This window comes from Metschnikowia bicuspidata, assembly GCF_001664035.1.
Source record: "Metschnikowia bicuspidata var. bicuspidata NRRL YB-4993 chromosome Unknown METBIscaffold_3, whole genome shotgun sequence".
Taxonomy (NCBI): Eukaryota; Fungi; Ascomycota; class Pichiomycetes; order Serinales; family Metschnikowiaceae; genus Metschnikowia; species Metschnikowia bicuspidata.
The window spans coordinates 1,564,387-1,580,935 of record NW_017387733.1 but is presented as its reverse complement, the minus strand read 5'-3'; the positions used below and the strand labels follow the sequence as shown (position 1 = coordinate 1,580,935).

Here is a 16,549-nt window from a genome sequence, read left to right as displayed (position 1 = left end):
ACTCGTGCTTTTCTGAATGCTCATGGATGATTCGCGATGTTCTGAAGGCTTCTGGGCGTACTCGTTATTTTCTGCTTCTGCCTGACTCGTGCTTTCGGAGGTTCTGGGTGATCTGTGTGGATCTTGAAAGATTTGCATGATTTGTTCGTTTCTGAAGGTTTCTGAGCGACTCGTACTTTTCTGGTTCTGCCCGACTCTTGCTTTCGAGAGGTTCTGGTGACTCGTGTTGATCTTGAAAGATTTTGCGTGATTTGTTCGTTTCTGAAGGTTCTGGTGACTCGTGCGTTTCTGAAGGTTTCTGGGTGACCCGTGTTGATCTTGAAAAATTTTGCGTGACTCGTGCGTTTCTGAAGGTTTCCGGGCGACTCGTGCTTTTCTGGTTCTGGGTGACTCGTGCTTTTCAGGAGGTTCTGGTGACTCGTGTGGATTTTAAAAGATTCTGGGCGACTCGTGCTTTCGGGAGATTCTGGTGACTCGTGCGCTTCTGCTCGGCCGTTTCGGCTCCCGCCTGACTCGTGTATGGCGTTTCTGGACGCTTATGGATGATTCGTGATGTTTATGAATGTTTCGGAGTGACTCGTGGTGCTTCAGGATTGTGGGTGATTCGTGCGTTTCTGCTTCTGGGTGATATTTCTGCTTCTGGGTGATTCGTGTGTTTCTACTTCTGGGCGACCCATGCGCCTTTGAAGGCTTGTGAATGACTAGTGCGTTTCTAAAGGTTTCTGGGTGTCTCGTCAGGGTTTTGAAAGCTCATGAATGATTTGTGTGTTTCTGCCTCTGCGTAACCCGTGGTGCTTCCGAAGGTGCTCTGTGGCTACTTGAAACTTTGCGCTGTTTCGGATAGCTTCTGGGTGACTCGTGCTTTTCGGAAGGCTTCGTGGCTCTTATCGCAATGCTCGAAAAGCTCTTGAAGCTTGAAAGGTCGTTCGTGGCTGTGTGGCTTTTGGGTAACGCTTTTTGCAGTTTCTTGGTACGTTTTTCACAGGTTTTGATATCGCTTTCTACGGTGCATCACGGCAGCTGAGGTTTTCTGACAACTACTCACTACGGGATCCTGAAAGACGTCCGTGTTGCTTTTTTTGAAATCATAGCCTTTTGAAGCCTCTCACAGCTTGATGGCTTTGACCAGATCTATCCAGGCTTGACAGGCTTGACAGACTTGACCAGAATTGACAGACTTGAACTGCCTTGTCTAGTCTTGACAAAACTCGACACGGTATTAGGACAATCGTCTCGCGAAAGCGACTCTCGGCGTCTCAAAGACACTGCGTCGTAATGACCTTTGCAAACTCCCAGACTTCACTCGGTCGAGAGCCGCCTCTCAAGATTTGCAGTCACACTATATTGACGTTTCTCAGAGACCCGAGAGGCACCGCAGACACACACGTGCGACTACATCGTTAAGCTGCTCTTGTCTCGCATTGCTGGACTCGGTCTGCCCGCTTAACATCGAGTCTCGCTGGAACCAAGGTACACTACGAACTACCGTCATGCATTCCAGCCAAGTTAATGTCGCTGCCCCACAGTCAATGCCACGCATGTTGCGTTAATCCACAGTCCAGTATTGAGGGCCCTCCAGCCCTCCGAAGGACTAGCACTTACTAACTACTTGAATATCCTACGATGTCACCCAAAACACACTCACCAGAAGCCCGTGAGAGAACAACTTCCAATCCAATTGGATGTGAAAAGCCCTCCAATTTGGACCCCATGAAATGTCCAGACTACCCTGAATGAACAGAAATCAAGAGAATAGAAGAAAAAGAAGCCGACGCAGAAAAACTCGGCACCTGCTTCACAAGACAAAATAAATGAGGAATCTCGCATCTGCCCAACCGAGCCCTGAACTTCGGTCCTGTCTATGGCGCCGCACCTCGAGAAACCCCGGCATCTATGAGGATGCTTCAGTACTTCTCATACAGAGATATGCGTCGATTTTTCTCCACGCTCCCGGCACCAGCCGCTAGGTTTTTGGCTCCGCCAGAAAAACCTGCACTGTTGGTCAAGCCGAACCCACTAATAACAAGCAAGCTCTGCGTCAAGAGGGACCCGGTCACCAGCAGGGCTCCGGTGTCTTGGAAAGATCTTCCCCATATCAGGACCGATGTTCTTCCCGAAGAAGCGACTGATATCCGTGGAATTGACACCTCAGGTCACCAGGTGCTTTCGCAAAGAAGAGTCATTGGAAAACTCCCCACGTTACTTTCGTGCAATCACTTCACACTCACGTTTATACCTCACAACCACACCATATCCAGCCTACGAAAGTCAAATGTGGCGTACACTTTCACCAACTACGGGAGCCCAAACTTGAACGACCTGAACTTGCTGAAACGTCTCACGGAATACCGCGGGAAATACCGCTTTTTAGAATACTTCAAAAGCGTCCATAATCCAATGGGCACGGCCGTGTCTCGGAGCAGATTTCGAAAACTTATAAAGCGAGAATTGCACCATGCCCTCCATCAGATTATCCCTAACACCCAATCCGAGGTCGAGAAAGTCAGTGGAATCTTCCATTTTCGCTTCCATATGTATCCCGTGCCTAGAGAAGCAGATGCCTTGCGCGAAGAAGTGACGAACGCGGTAAGAAGACTATACACGAATGAAGGATTCAGAAGATCGCTAGCCCTGATTACTCAACAACAAGTACAGGCTTTTCCCAACGTGTACATGCTTGTACGGGATATAAAAGTCGAAAACGCGATAGGTGCACAGAGCGCCCCAGGCTACTTCCCCAAACTTCCATTCTTGAAGCCAAAAACCTATAGGCCCCGCAAAATAAGGGCGTAAGGCTGCTCAATACGCAGTGATAAATGCATGTGTTTAAAAATTCATTTTATCTCCATGGACATGGCTGCCGCTCGGCGATTCAACAATTGGCAAGTACAGTCTGCTGCATCGGGGGTTCCATCTGCTTGGCTCTACTCCTCAACGTGGGAGAATATGAATCTTGAATGATTGTTGGTACAGCAAAAGTGTGATGTCCCTAGAACGGCATTTCTGATGGCACGAATAGAGGTCATTTCATGGTCAGGATTTCCAGTCTTGTGTGATGAAAGCACCAATCAGTGAAATCACGCGTGCTACAGATGCAATTGCATCACGAGTTTCAAAAAGCGCGTCTGATTTTACATTTTCGGTGATGCTCATCGTGAGTGGTTCTCAATTGAGCCCTATCTCGAAGTATTCATATATGAATGTTTCAAGGTCGATGTCGTTGTTGCTTAGCACGCTCTTTCGAGATTCTAGTCGGAAAATGAAAGGATTGGTATGCTCAAAATGGTTTGAAGTTATAAGAGCACATTGTCTAAATATTTGTATCTTATAAATGCCTCATCGCGAATCTCTTACATACTGTTGGTGATTCAATAGACTTGAAAGACGACCAATAAGAGCCATCAACATCAAGCAGATCCCTTGACAGCTATGCGATATACCTGTTTCGTAATTTGTATCTTAGGGAGCATCGACTGTCTGTCCCGCAATGGATGCTCGTCCTTTATAATGTTCAATGAGGTATAGTTCTTTTGAATAGTGCGTTCGAAACATTGCACTCACAATACATGGATTCTCAAAGGATATATTTCGTTGCACAAGGATGTGAAGCAAAAGTTAAAAACATATGTCACGAACACACTGCGGCTGCAAGCATGACTGAAAAATCCTGCTTCTGAAAACGTAGGACATGAAGTCTCTACAAAGACAAGGCGATGTTTAGAATATTGGAAATCAAAGAATCAAATGATGATGAGCTCAACAATAAGTCACACCAAGAATTGCTTTTTTTTCCACTAGTGTTTGTAATTAAGAAGCTCCCTGATGATATCATGCACAACTGCAGGAACACCGGGCCCGGTACTTCTGACAATTACATCAAGGTCATTGGAGTCTGGCCTTATACTCTTCACAGTCACCAAAACTCCGCAGTTCGACTTCACCGTCCGCAAGATTCCTGCTGCCGTGACTAGAATATTGAATTGTGGGTCATCTGGTGTGCTCTGTATGATAGATAAGCCTAGTCTCTGGAGCATCATCACTAGCGTCGAAGAATTACGCCTATGAGCAGCAGATACTACGGCACGCATTTCTCCCTTTTCGAGACCTAGCACTTCTCCAATTTGAATCCATCGCCTCTTGAACTCGTCTATCGAGCTCATGGATGTGCCTGATAATGTCTTTGTTAACACAACAGGGACTTTTAAATTTAAAGTGTTGAATGAGCCGCCGCATTTATAGCTCATGGCGAGAATAGGGCCGTCTTTGCTTCCAAAAATATCGCGGACCTTCACCTCGAGCTCCATGGTGGATTTCTGCGGGATTTTCAGCTCAGGGATCTTGGGCATGCTAACCAAGTAGTTATGTAGGCCAAAACTGTGGATATCGTGCACAGTGAAAGCCGTTAACGCTGATTCAGCCGTCTTGGCGGCGTTGTTGATGATTGTGAAGGTGATGCGCAAGGTAGGTCCGTCTCGGACAATGCGGTAAGTCAATTTGACAAGCTGGTCCTCGTAGAAAATACCGACATCGAACTGGAGCATCCGGTGGTAACCGTCGTACCAGTTGGGGGATAATTGCGGGGCCTTGGTGATTTGCGAGTCGCCAAAGGGGTCAGGACCCGTATCTTCTGCGCTGAGTAAACTGAAAGAAGCGCTCAGGCGTTGTTGAAGAGCGCCGTTGGCGTTAGCTGGAGGAATGTTGGACACATTAACGCTAGACGAGGACGGCGCTGCGAGGATTTTGAGGCTACCCAAGTGGGTGATAAGTTTATTTTCCGAGCTCTCAAAAGGCGGAAGTGGCTGCACCAAGGACGCTGCGAAGGCGGCATCCGCCTCATTGCCGCTGGTGAGCAACGTTGCAACCTTCAAGTACTCGTGGGCGCGTGTCTGGATCTCGAGGTCTAGCGAAGACGACTCGGCATCGAACAAATCTAAGACATCGGGCACGAAGTCCTCGTGCGGGAAGTGCATGACAAACTTGAGAAACGCGTTCATGATCAAGGGCCTGGTGTGTACACTTGAGGCCAGGTATGCGCTCAGAAGAACTTGGAACTGGTTGGCGAGACCGAAGTGGGAGCCCGCGGGCTCGGAGGCCACCAACTTGTGACCAAACTCGCCGAGCACAAATGCAGCGACCTTGAAAATGCTCTCGGATGGCTCGGTCTCGGGTTTGCGGAGAATGTTGAGCACATACTTGGCGGCAGTCTTCTGCAAGTCCTCGTTGTTGACGACAATCTGAAGAATGCGCTCCCACACGTCGCCCGCGCGGGCCGTGCCATCCACGCCCGCCACGGGCCGCGAGCTCAGCCCTCCAAGCGCGAGGAGCCGGAGCATGGTGGACACGTACCAGAGCGCGTCCGTGGCGAAGCGCTCGGCCAACACCGCGACCTTGACCAGCACGTCAGTCTTCAAGCCCACGTCCGCGCGCGGGAAGTAGTCGAGGAGGCACGCAGTGACGCGAGTGTACGTGAGCTCGTCACACATGGCAAAGAGGAGGTCGAGCGTCTTCTTGCGCACAGACACGTCCTTGTCGTGGAGCAACGCGGCGATGCGGTCGAAGTACTCCAGGAACACCGCGGCGCGGTGCGAGCGCACGCAGAGCTTGACGAGCGCGTCCAACACGAGGTAGCGGGTGTTGGTTTCCGGCGTGCCGAGGAGCAGGGCCAACGCGTGGATGGCGCCGTGGATGGCCTCGCGCGACGCGTCGAGGAACGGCGCAATGGACACGGCCTGGAAGAGCACGGCCGAGCGGACGTTATGGGCAGACTGTCCCGGCGAGGGCTGCGTCGCGTTGTGGATCGCCGTCAGCACCGCCTGGCGGAGCCGCGCGAGCGTCTGCTGGTCCAAACGTGCCGCGTCGAGCTGCGCGTGCGTGAACGCATGCTCCACTAGCTGCAAGAGCTTGACCACGAGCCACGGCGCGGGCACCCCGTGGTACAAATAAGCCGGCGGACACGTGTTGTCGTCCAAGATTGCCTCCAAGAGCGCCGCGACACGCGGCACCGCGGCCCGCGCGTGGTGTGGGGCCAGCAGGAACAAGAACGCGGCCAACGGCGCCGTGCACGTGACCACGCCCATGTCCCGCTCATCGAGCAACGCCAAGAGCCGCGGGGTCCATGTGTCGTTGTGTTCGGCAAAGCGCGGCTGGGCGCGGGCCAACACTAGAAGCGCCGCGAGCGCCCGCATCTTGACCGTGGAGACGCACACGGGCGACACGCAGAGCCCGTAGACCAAGTCGGTGAGGCGGGTGCAGGCTTCCGCCGCGGGCCCTGTTTCCAGGAGCGGCGCGCCGGCGTACGCGCTGGCCACGAACAGCAACGCCAACGCGTTGGTGTCCTCGCAGCCGGAGCGGAGGTCACGTGCCACAAACTCGTGTGTTTGGACCACCAAGCCTTCGAGGTGCTCGGGCCTGGGGCCGCCGCTGTAGGTATATAGGATGGAGACGGCGAGGTAGCCCACGCGTTTCTCCAGGTACAGCGGGCCGTGAAGCAAGTCGAGGGCGTGCGTGAGGCCAAAGCCGGTGTCGGCGCCGTGGCCGGCGAGCTGGATGTACAAGAGCTTACAAACGTACTTTTTTTTCTGGTACGAGTCGAGGCCCCCGGCGTGCTTGGTTTTGATGTTGTGGATTTCGGCGTTGATGCGCCGCGTCTCCTCGGCGGCGTCGGCAGCGTTGCGCAAGTCCGAGATGAACTGGTGCAAGCCCTTCATGTGGGGGGCCATGGCGGTGTGCTTTCGGGATTATGAGGTGCGGATGTTTGGTGCGGTTTCAAGGGTCTTTCTATGGTCCTCCGGGGCTTTGTGGGGCAGTGGAGGTAGGCGTAGAAGCGGCGATCGCATGGGGTGGTGGGCTGGTTTGGTGGAGGGCGCGGGGCGATGTGGGATTCTGCCGGATGTGCTGATCTGACGGCCCCAGATCGCGGGGCCGCGCTGGCCCTGGCCCTAAGCCTGGTCTCGTCCAGATTCCTGCCCGGGTTGGGGCCCGGACTCTTATCTGAACTCTCGGTCAGCATGTCGCCTTATTTCTCGAACAATTTCTCGCCCTAATTGTCGCTCAATCTTTCGCCCAGATTAGCGCCAAATTGTCCCTCGATTTGTCCCTCGATTTGTCGCCCAATTTTGTCGCCCTATTTGTAGGCCTATTTGTCGCCCAATTTGTCGCCCTATTTGTCGCCCTATTTGTCGCCCTATTTGTTGCCCATTTCTACCCCCATTCCTCGCGCTGGATAGCGCAAACACCAAGAACTCAAACCATCACCCCCAAAAGACAAAGTCAGCGTTTAAGCCTGAGTTGCCATGTAAGTTCTGGTCTTCGGTTCTGTTTTATTGGTGTCGGCAAGATGTGGCTGGCGGGACCAATGTGGGGTAGAAGATCCCGGTCCTTTGTATATTGTTTGATGTATTTTTTCCTTTCTCTGGTGTTTGGTTTTAGTTGTTTTTTGTGGTTTGCTTTGTTTTTTGTGGTTTGATTTGTGGGTTCGGAAGAATGGCTGCATTCGCGCGGTGTGATGGGGGTGGTGTATCCCGCTGATTTTAGGCCGTATTTGTTTAGTGCTGGGCGGTTGGCCCGCGTGTTTCGAGGAGTCCCTCACTAAGCGGTTTCTGGGGCCGAGTTCATGAAGTCGCTAGATTCGAACGGTCCATGAGAGTATTGTCGAATGTCCAGGGTTGTCTGCTTGCAATATGATTTGTGGGTATGCTGAGAGGATACCATGTAGATGCCATTTTGAATGGTTTGCATTATACTCACCCATGTTTTAAATACCACGGAGAAGAAGTATGATCAGAATTGCTGCAAAAGTGCGGGTTGGAATGGTAGTGAGCAAGTATGTGGGCTGAAGGCTAGTCCGAGTCGAAGTAATGGTGCGACTGGGGTACCATGCTAGTTGAAGTACTTGCACGAGATAGAAAAGTGTGTAATTCCCCATCGCTTGGTGGATTGTATGGTTTGAATAGCAGCGGCCGGTTTAAATATTTTCGAGGCCAGAAAAAACGAGTTACGGAAGTGACCGTTGTAGTAGCGGCAGTTGTGGTAGTAAGAGTTGTAGTAATGACGGCTGTGGTTGTAAGAGGTGTAGTGGTCAGAGCTATAATAGTCAAAGATTGTGTTATGAGTGACAGTATGAGAAAGTAAGGGTTATTGTGGTGAGAATTACTGTAGTAATAGTTATTGCAGGCGTTATTATTATAGTACGAGTTATTGTAGTTATTGTAGTGGGAGTCATAATAGTATATAAACTACCAGTATGAGTGAAAGTGCAAGTGAGTTGAAAGCATGTTGTGGTGCCTCACGTTGTGTTTCTATATTGTCTTGCTAGTAAATCATCTACGTTTCTTCGGTTATATCAGATCAAACCATGAAAAAATCAACAATTGCATCTGTTCGCGTATAGTATCGGGTCATATCCGACCAAGTAAAAGTCCCACTTCAAGTGGTTCATCACCATGTACCATTATTATTGGAAGGTGCTGTATCCGTTTCTAGATATGGTAAGATGAACAGATAGTTTAAATAGCACCATCCCATCAACAAATATGATATTTTCAACCAAGGCCATCAGTTCAGAAAAAAGATACGTATATCACCCAGTTTTTCGCTGGTGTAATCAGCTAGGAGATTAGTACTTGCAAATATTTCAATATGATGGACTGGTAAAGCAAGATCCGGTAAACTCCATGTCCAACAACAGCATATGTCAAGGCAGAGTATCAATTCCATTGATGGTCTCAATTCGAGTGGAGATTACTTCAGACCCGCTATGGGGTAAAGATCAGTCAGTTCAATTCATTCAACTACCTAATAATCTCGAGCGACAATGAGGAGCCAGCACTGCTTCACTAGCACTCAATATATTCGTGAGTGTATTAGTTGCATCGATGACCTCAGCTCACATACCAACACCAGTCTGTCATCGATCGCGTGACGAAATCTGCTCTGATGAAAGAGTGGTTTTCATGATAGATTTTGACTCCCGGAAATCCAAATCAAATAACAAAAATGGCTGCTGGCCAAGAAATATATATGTCTCTTTGTTGAACTTATTGGACGCATTAATCTCCCAAAACCAGCGACACGTTCGAGTCACATCTACTCGAACGATTTTAAGCGACATCTAAAAAACTTAGTGTCAATAAGATCTCAACGTATCTCCCCCAGGCGGTTTCTCGGCCCAAGCCGAAGATTTGTTGCTGAGAGTCGACTTCTCCGGTATAATGTAAATAGAACGTTTATTTGTGAAACCGCCTTTTTCTGGATATTATCGCATAGCCTACAATATTGCCCGGGAATGGGCAAGAAATTGTCCCCAAAGAGCCATCTGCATTTCAGATTCGAACATAGTTTTCTAAACGTTTTAGGATGAAAAATCATACCAATGAGCAAAGCCAGGTGCAGCTAAGCTGTTGCCATGAATCAACGATTAACTGAAATACTCTTGCATTAAACGTAAAGAGCCTAAAGTCTTAAGAACTCAAACACGTTACTTGGTCTCAATTTTTGAATATGTTTAATTGTGTTTTGATTAACACATTGAGTTATTCATACAAGGAGGCACTGGGGGAAGCATGACAGACAACAGATGGGGCGTCTCATCAAAGTTCTTTCGATTTTCCGGTCGAAAGGATATTCCAAGATTGTTTCATAACCCACTTCAAACTGGAAACCTAAATTAGACTACTCGCAAAATTCTTTCTCAAAGTCACAGGCTCACGGTCACTTCCTCTTCTTCCAACATTTCACAAAGGCAGTAGAAACTTAATTACCTTATATTTTCTGCTATTTGCTCCGTATATTTCCAATCAAAGCCACTCTGAGCCCACTGATGTACTAATTTAAGTGATACATGAACTGGTGAAAGGCTAACCTTGGGTCAGACAGTAGCTTTTTTAATCTAACGATTATATATATGCAAATGAAGAGTCACAGCTGACTAAACGACAGTTTATAAATCACCAATGGTATTTTCAAAAATTCCAATGAAGAAAGCAAAAAGCTGTAAGTTACACCACTAATTTATGGGTGAATTGGGTGTCATTCTTGACGATTCCGAAAATGCTAGTTCGACTTATGACAATTTGAAAGTTTTTACAGTTTCGCACAGCTCTATTCATTTTTACTGACAAACAATATTCTAAAAAGCTTACTCCCTGGCTCAATGGTTCTGATTTCTGCTGCTGATTTATTCTCTTGGTCCTGGATTTAGGGCTTTTACCAAGTCGGTTTACGAATACAGCTGACGAGAGAGCATTCTTCTCTCCTATTGGTGGGAATCCGTCTTGTGATTGCAACTGGGAATATTTTGAGAGTTTCTTCCACATATTGTTTGTTCACCCTCTAGTTAATTGTTTCAAAAATGGTGGATTGCTCTTGGTCACTCTTTGAAAAGACCCTCCGTATCATTTTGCAAACCTAGCCAGAAGTATCATTTAATGATCATACCATATAGGGCAGGAAATCCATCAAAGTATTGAGAATTTTCTCCAATTTAGTCGATCTCGAGTTCCAGCATATCTCACCATGCTGGTAATAACATATAGCGTGGTGCGCGATATTCCAAGAACTCCCGATTTCGAAACCGCCCGATATTTGCTGACAGAATATAGCATAAAACAAGTTCCCTGTAATGATTTTTTTTTGAAATTTTCTTTTATATGTATTTTTCACTAGGTAGAGACGCATCGTGGTTGCAAGGCGGGAAGCACGTGGACGGACTATTTGGGCATCAAGATGCCTGATATGAGTGGGTGGCTCTTACTGACTTCGAAATTCTACGTGGTTTTGATCTCAACTAAAATTGTGGTCTAGTATTTTCAAACAATATCTAGCACATGGGGGAGTTGCCTGGTCGCTCGCCAGGACACAGAGCTCTTGCGATGGCAACACTTTTGTTGACAGTTTTAGCAGGAATACCTAAAGACCTATGACTGAAATACATTGACTGAATGGAGTAGTTTGGTACATCAAAGTGTAAATGTACCCTCAATAAAGATTACCCATACGCACTGGCATGGTGGTCGAAACAGTGCGCAGACACTATCTATTGGGTGGATTTATATTCTGAGTATTGGATCAAACATCATTGTTATGCAGCATTCCAATCTTTGTACAAGCATATTTCTTCTGGGCATATCTCTTCTGCGTGTACGCAAGAAAATGTGAACCAGGCAGAACCAGGCCTGTAGTTCCCTATCTACCGTGCCACTACGAGTCACTGAGTCCACCCCTTGACTCGTCGTTCGCCATGCAATAAAAGCGCAGAAAATCCTTGAATCTATAATTTTTCTACAATGTCAGTGTACTGTACTGGTCATCCACTCGAGGGCCTGCAACAGGGCCAGCCACGTCCAGACATCAGATAGCATGCATCCATCTCCCGTCAGTCCCTGGTTCCGTCACTGTTTCCGTCACTGTTTCCGAATCTGTTTCCGAATCTGTTTCCGAATCTGTTTCCGAATCTGTTTCCGAAACTAATCCCAAAACTCTTTCCATCACTGTTTCCATATAAATCTCCAACATTTGCTTTTGCCCCCCGCACGAGTCCAACTTCCCTCCCAGATTCCAAAAGCAAGGCCCCAAATCAGATATTAGCAGGGCCAGGACCCCACAGCCGTTTTCGCACCCACCGCAGCCCGAGGCACCGCGGCCCGCGCCAATTGGCCAATTGGCGAGTCCGGAGACCGGTTTGTGGTGCGCGCACGCCCGCGAACAGTGGGTTTTTTTCCTCGAAACAACCACGTTCTATCGGTACCGCCGTTAACTCCCACACAAACTACAAACACACAATGTCTGCCGTAGCCAAGAGTGCCTCCACCAAGTTGAACTGGGCCCAGATTTCCAAGTCGTTGGGCTTGTCCGGGTCCACCGCGTCTTCGTTGACTGCTTTCAAGAAGAGAAACGACGAGGCCAAGAAGGAACACTTGGCCTTGGCCGAGAAGTCCACGCAGGTCGACTTTGCGTACTACAAGAGCGTGTTGAAGAACCAGGCTGTTGTTGCCGAGGTCGAGAAGGCCGTTTCCGGCTTCAAGCCCGTCACGTACGACGTGTCCAAGACCTTGAAGACCATCGACATTTTCGAGCAGAAGGCCGTGGAAAACGCCAAGTTGACCGAGAAGTCCGTGTTGCAGGAAGTCGAGCAATTGCAGGCCACCTTGAAGGACATCGAGAACGCCAGGCCATTCGAGGACTTGACTGTCGAGGACGTGTCCCGCGCCAAGCCCGACTTGGAGGACAAGGTCACATACATGGTCAAGAACAACAAGTTCTCCGTGCCTTCCTACAAGGAGAAGTTCGGCGACTTGACTGTCATGTAAGACAACCAGAAAAAAAAGGGGGAATGCGTCACCATCCAGCATTCTAGACACATACAGGGGAGCTTGCTTCCTGACGATCATCAATAAAACGACAGAACAAAAAAATCAAGTAGACTACGTCGACGCGCCACTGGGCGTGCACTGGCTTTCTTGCTGCGTTTATGTGGCTCTCCACTGCGTGCCGATATACTGTAGACTGCCCGGCGCCCGCGAGGCGAACACATAGGCCGGCATCTCGAAGAACTCTGCCGGCGTGTATGTCAAGTCGACGAGCCGCAGCGGCGCCGGTTCTTGCGCGGGCCGGGCATTGAATCCCCTCTCGTAGTTCTTGTCCCACATCGTCACCAAAACATTGCACTGATACGTCTCCATGAGCACGCGTGCGCGGGCATTAAGGTCCATGTACCATTTGGACGCCAGGGCCTTGGTCACGGAGCGTTTGGCCCAGTAGAAGGCAGATAGGTTTTCAATGATTACAGTGTTGAGGACACACGCCCCGATGCGCGGGTCGTTGGTCGTGGGGATGTTCCTGAGCACCAGAAGAAGCGCCTCTGGCGTCTGGCAATTGACAAGGAGAGCGCCCGGGAGCCCGGGCGCGCCTTGCTGAAGGGCGCCCTGCCCACATTCAATGATTAGCACGCGGGCCCGTTCGCCTTGGAATGTGTTGGGGTTCACGAGTCTCAACGCATGGTAGAACTCGAGCTTGAGCCGGACGTTCTCGAAAAGCACCACGGCCGACTGCGTCCGCAACACGGGGTTTTTATCTGGCTCCCCGGCATCGCGGAACGGAAGCGCCAAGCGTGCGTTCGGGAGGTCCAAAAACTGCAATGTCAGTCCAGGTTCGAGGGGTATTGCGGTCCGAGATGGAGTGCACCCAGCAGCTATCTCGCAAGAGCGCATGTATTTTTTTTATCCGGTAAAAATGACTCCGACGGCGGGAATATTCCGCATCCAGTGTGTGTTCTGGTTCTCGGTCGAAAACGGGACATACCTCCGATAAGGCGTGGCTTTGCATGGCCCGCAGGTAGTAGTAGTAGTAGTAGTAGTGGTGGTGGTGGTAGTGTCTCGATGGAGCCGGGAGCGAAACCCGCACGCGATATCTGGGGAAGCCGGCAGGAACAACCGGGGCACAAGACCAAGCGGTAAAAAAGCCGCGCCGGCTGCCTGACGAGAGCCAGGCCGCCTGAAAAAAGCCAGGCATCCAGAGAAAAGCGCGGTCGGGTTCATTGCAGCCTACGGCCGAGGGAGGTGTGCTGTGGGAGGGCGCGGCCCCCCGGCGCCTAGTCCAAGTGCGGCTCGGCGTCGTCGTAGGTGTTCGTGTAGAAGATGGTGCCGTTGGCCTCGTGGTCGAAGTTGTAGTCGATGCCGTTGATCAACATCTTGTTGATGTGCAAGCTGGTCCAGCCGTCGTTCTCGTAGCTGAGCCTGTTGATGTCCGCGTCCTCGGCGTCGCCCCTGTTGAGATTGATCATTTTGCGGACGAGGTCGTCGAGGAAGTGCGAGATGACGATCAGGTAGTTGGGGAAGAAGCGCTCCCTCCGCAAGAACACGCAGTCGTTGGGCGTGTCGGCGGCGTCGAAGAAGCGCTCGCGGCCGTCGCGGGAGTCGTCGGCGTCGTCCTCCATGTCGTGGAGGTCGAACGTTTTTACGGGCAAGCACTGGAAGGGAACAGCGGAGCCGCAGTCGTGGAAGTTCCAGGCGGTGTTTCGCATGGGCCGGCCGAGGCAGTGCATGTCGCCCAAGTTGGGGTCGAGGCCCATGCGGCCCGTCAAGACCTCTGCCATGGCGCGCACCATCTGCACGGTTTGCATGTCCTTGAACACGTGCTTCTCCGAGCTGTAGTAACGGTGGTGGAGCACGTAGTCGTCGAGCCGGGCGAGATACTCCGCGCAGTGCGCACACCGGCAGCCGTTCCATAGCAACGTGTTCATGGGCTGCTCGTAGCAGGCGAGCAAGGCAACGAAGGAGGGGAGCACGAGGTTCACCGCGGGGCGGCGGCCCGCGCTGAGGAGCCGCGGCAACTCCGCGGTGTAGAGCTGCACCTTGCGGAGGTAGTTGCCCTCGTAGCCGTCCGCGATGACGCCGTCCAACGGCACGCTGTGGCGGATGCTGACGTAGAAGAGCGCGGCGCAGTGCTCCAACACGTCCGCGACAAACGAGAACACCACGAGGTCCCACTTCTCGGAGTGCCGGTGCGAGTAAAGCCCCGCGCGGCCGCTCTGCACCACGGACAACCGCTTGAGCGCGTGGAAGTCGAAGCGCGCGAGGCCAGCGCCAAGGCACTCCATGCCGCAGCGTTCGGGCGCGTCGCAGCCCAACGAGACCTGGAAGTTGACAAGCGTGCGCGCGTCCAAGAAGGGCAAGCGCCCGCGGCTGTTGCCGTGCGTGAGCACCACGTTGAACGTCTGGAGCCGCCGCAACACGAACGGCGTGGCCGCGTGGAGCGCGTTGAGCGCGGCCACGAACGCGTCGTACACCGCCGCGTCGTCGCGGATGCGGATGTGCGCGAGCCGCTCGAGCACGGGCACGGCAGACGGGTCGATCCGCCGCGCCGCCCCCACGCCCGCCACCACGAGCTCGTCCAACTGCGGGAACCGCGCGAGGTGCTCGCCGCGCACGTGCGCGAGGTCGTCCACCACCAACGTGCGGAGACGGAAAAGGCCGGCCCACTCGGCGTAGCGCACCGAGGCCCGGAGCCGGGCGTCGCCGATGTAGAAGTTGCGCACCGCGTTCGCCACCCGCGAGAGACACCGGGCAAGCCCGCGCAACGCCGCGCCCACGGCCGCGCCAAACGCGTCCGCCACGGCCACCACGCGGACGTACTGCGCGAGGCGCGGGTTGACCTGGAGCGCCCGCACGAGCGTGTGGATCCGAGCGGCCACAAGCCGCGCGTGGGCGGCACGGGGCGCGGCCGCGGAGCCGAGCCCGCCGATGGTGGTCACGGCCAGCTCGCGGAAGTCCGCGTGGCGCCGTGCGCCGGGGGGGCCGGCGCGCCGGAGCACGGGCTCCACCTGGATGGCGATGTTCCGGTAGAGCTGCCGGGCGCACGGCTCGTAGAAGCGGTAGTTTGTGCGCGCGAGGCAGCAGAGCAGCTGCTGCGGCAAGAACCAGAGGACGGCCTGGAGCACGCGCGGCGGCAAGTCCGCGAGGCTGCGGGGGGCGGTGTTTGTGTCCATGGAGTCGGTTTTTATGTCCATGGAGTCGGTGTTTGTTTCCATGGGGTCGGTGTTTGGGTCCATGGAGTCGGTGTTTGTTTCCATGGAGTCGGTGTTCGTTTCCATGGGGTCGGTGTTTGGGTCCATGGGGTCGGTGTTTGGGTCCATGGAGTCGGTGTTTGTTTCCATGGAGTCGGTGTTTGTTTCCATGGGGTCGGTGTTTGGGTCCATGGGGTCGGTGTTTGGGTCCATGGGGTCGGTGTTTGGGTCCATGACATCGACTTTTGTGTCCATGACATCGACTTTTGTGTCCATGAGATCGACTTTTGTGTCCATGAGATCGACTTTTGTGTCCATGGGGTCAGTTTTCGGGTCCATGGGGTCGGTTTTCGGGTCCAATAGGGCGTTTTTTGTGTCCGTGGGGGTGAGGGGGTGGGCGGGAATCGTCTGGCGGCACGCTTTCAGTACACGTTTCGGCACACGCTTCAGCACACGATTGCTGTCAAATTGAGGCGGCGGGCAAGAGTGGGCGGGCGTAGGGCCGGGCGCCAGGGTTCGGGCGGTGTGTGGCGGTCGCTGGGCGGAAAGAGCCGGCGCTATGGGGATGTTTTGTAAGGCGGGAGTTGAGATCAGTTCGGGGGGCCATGTCTCGGCGCGCGCGGGAGGCTTGGGCCTGGGGCCTGGGGCCCGGGGCCATTTCGGGGCGGTCTTTGGCGTATGCCTGATGTGTGAATAACTCTCCTGAATTTACAATTAGGGAGTAGATAATGACCAGTTTGGCATTTCTGGGCTGAAAGAGAGTCTTGGTTTGTTCTTGGGATTTATGCGGGGCATATTTTGGGGAATTTTCAGGGGCCATTTGCAGGGGCCTGGGGTCATGCTTCGGGGCCTGGGGCCGGTTCTGCCAGCGCGCGGGGATGGGGCCAGGGCATATGTATCATATGCCTAATTCATCGTATGTCTTATTCATCGTATGTCTAATTCATCATATGCCCAATTCATCATATGCCCAATTCATCATATGTCTAATTCATCATATGTCTAATTCATCATATGTCTAATTCATCATATGCCCTAATTCATCATATG

At 52.1% G+C, this 16,549-nt stretch overlaps 5 protein-coding genes across 5 annotated transcripts; 2 read left to right on the top strand and 3 right to left on the bottom strand.

Annotated features, from left to right (window-relative positions):
- Nucleotides 1–1,926: 1,926 nt before the first annotated feature.
- Nucleotides 1,927–2,793, top strand: METBIDRAFT_78369 (uncharacterized protein; the record flags this gene model as incomplete). Its single annotated transcript, XM_018858871.1, has 1 exon — nt 1,927–2,793. One exon carries the CDS (start codon nt 1,927–1,929, stop codon nt 2,791–2,793), a length of 867 nt encoding a protein of 288 aa, XP_018711906.1.
- Nucleotides 2,794–3,794: 1,001 nt separating this feature from the next.
- METBIDRAFT_11916 (uncharacterized protein) lies at nt 3,795–6,719 on the bottom strand (the record flags this gene model as incomplete). Its single annotated transcript, XM_018854127.1, has 1 exon — nt 3,795–6,719. One exon carries the CDS (start codon nt 6,717–6,719, stop codon nt 3,795–3,797), a length of 2,925 nt encoding a protein of 974 aa, XP_018711905.1.
- Nucleotides 6,720–11,545: 4,826 nt separating this feature from the next.
- On the top strand, nt 11,546–12,395 carry ATP7 (F1F0 ATP synthase subunit d). Its single transcript, XM_018855947.1, has one exon. It carries the CDS (start codon nt 11,778–11,780, stop codon nt 12,303–12,305), a length of 528 nt encoding a protein of 175 aa, XP_018711904.1. The 5' UTR covers nt 11,546–11,777; the 3' UTR covers nt 12,306–12,395.
- A 69-nt stretch (nt 12,396–12,464) lies between these two features.
- Nucleotides 12,465–13,205, bottom strand: METBIDRAFT_11914 (uncharacterized protein; the record flags this gene model as incomplete). The annotated part of the gene is made up of 1 exon (XM_018854126.1): nt 12,465–13,205. The coding sequence occupies one exon, from the start codon at nt 13,203–13,205 to the stop codon at nt 12,465–12,467; it is 741 nt and encodes a 246-aa protein (XP_018711903.1).
- A 380-nt stretch (nt 13,206–13,585) lies between these two features.
- On the bottom strand, nt 13,586–16,339 carry METBIDRAFT_11913 (uncharacterized protein; the record flags this gene model as incomplete). The annotated part of the gene is made up of 2 exons (XM_018854125.1): nt 13,586–16,181; nt 16,233–16,339. 2 exons carry the CDS (start codon nt 16,337–16,339, stop codon nt 13,586–13,588), a joined length of 2,703 nt encoding a protein of 900 aa, XP_018711902.1.
- Between the last annotated feature and the right edge of the window lie 210 nt (nt 16,340–16,549).

Coding starts and splice junctions, on each gene's coding strand:
- ATP7 (XM_018855947.1), top strand. CDS start 11,778: ATGTCTGCCGTAGCCAAGAGTGCCTCCACCAAGTTGAACTGGGCCCAG.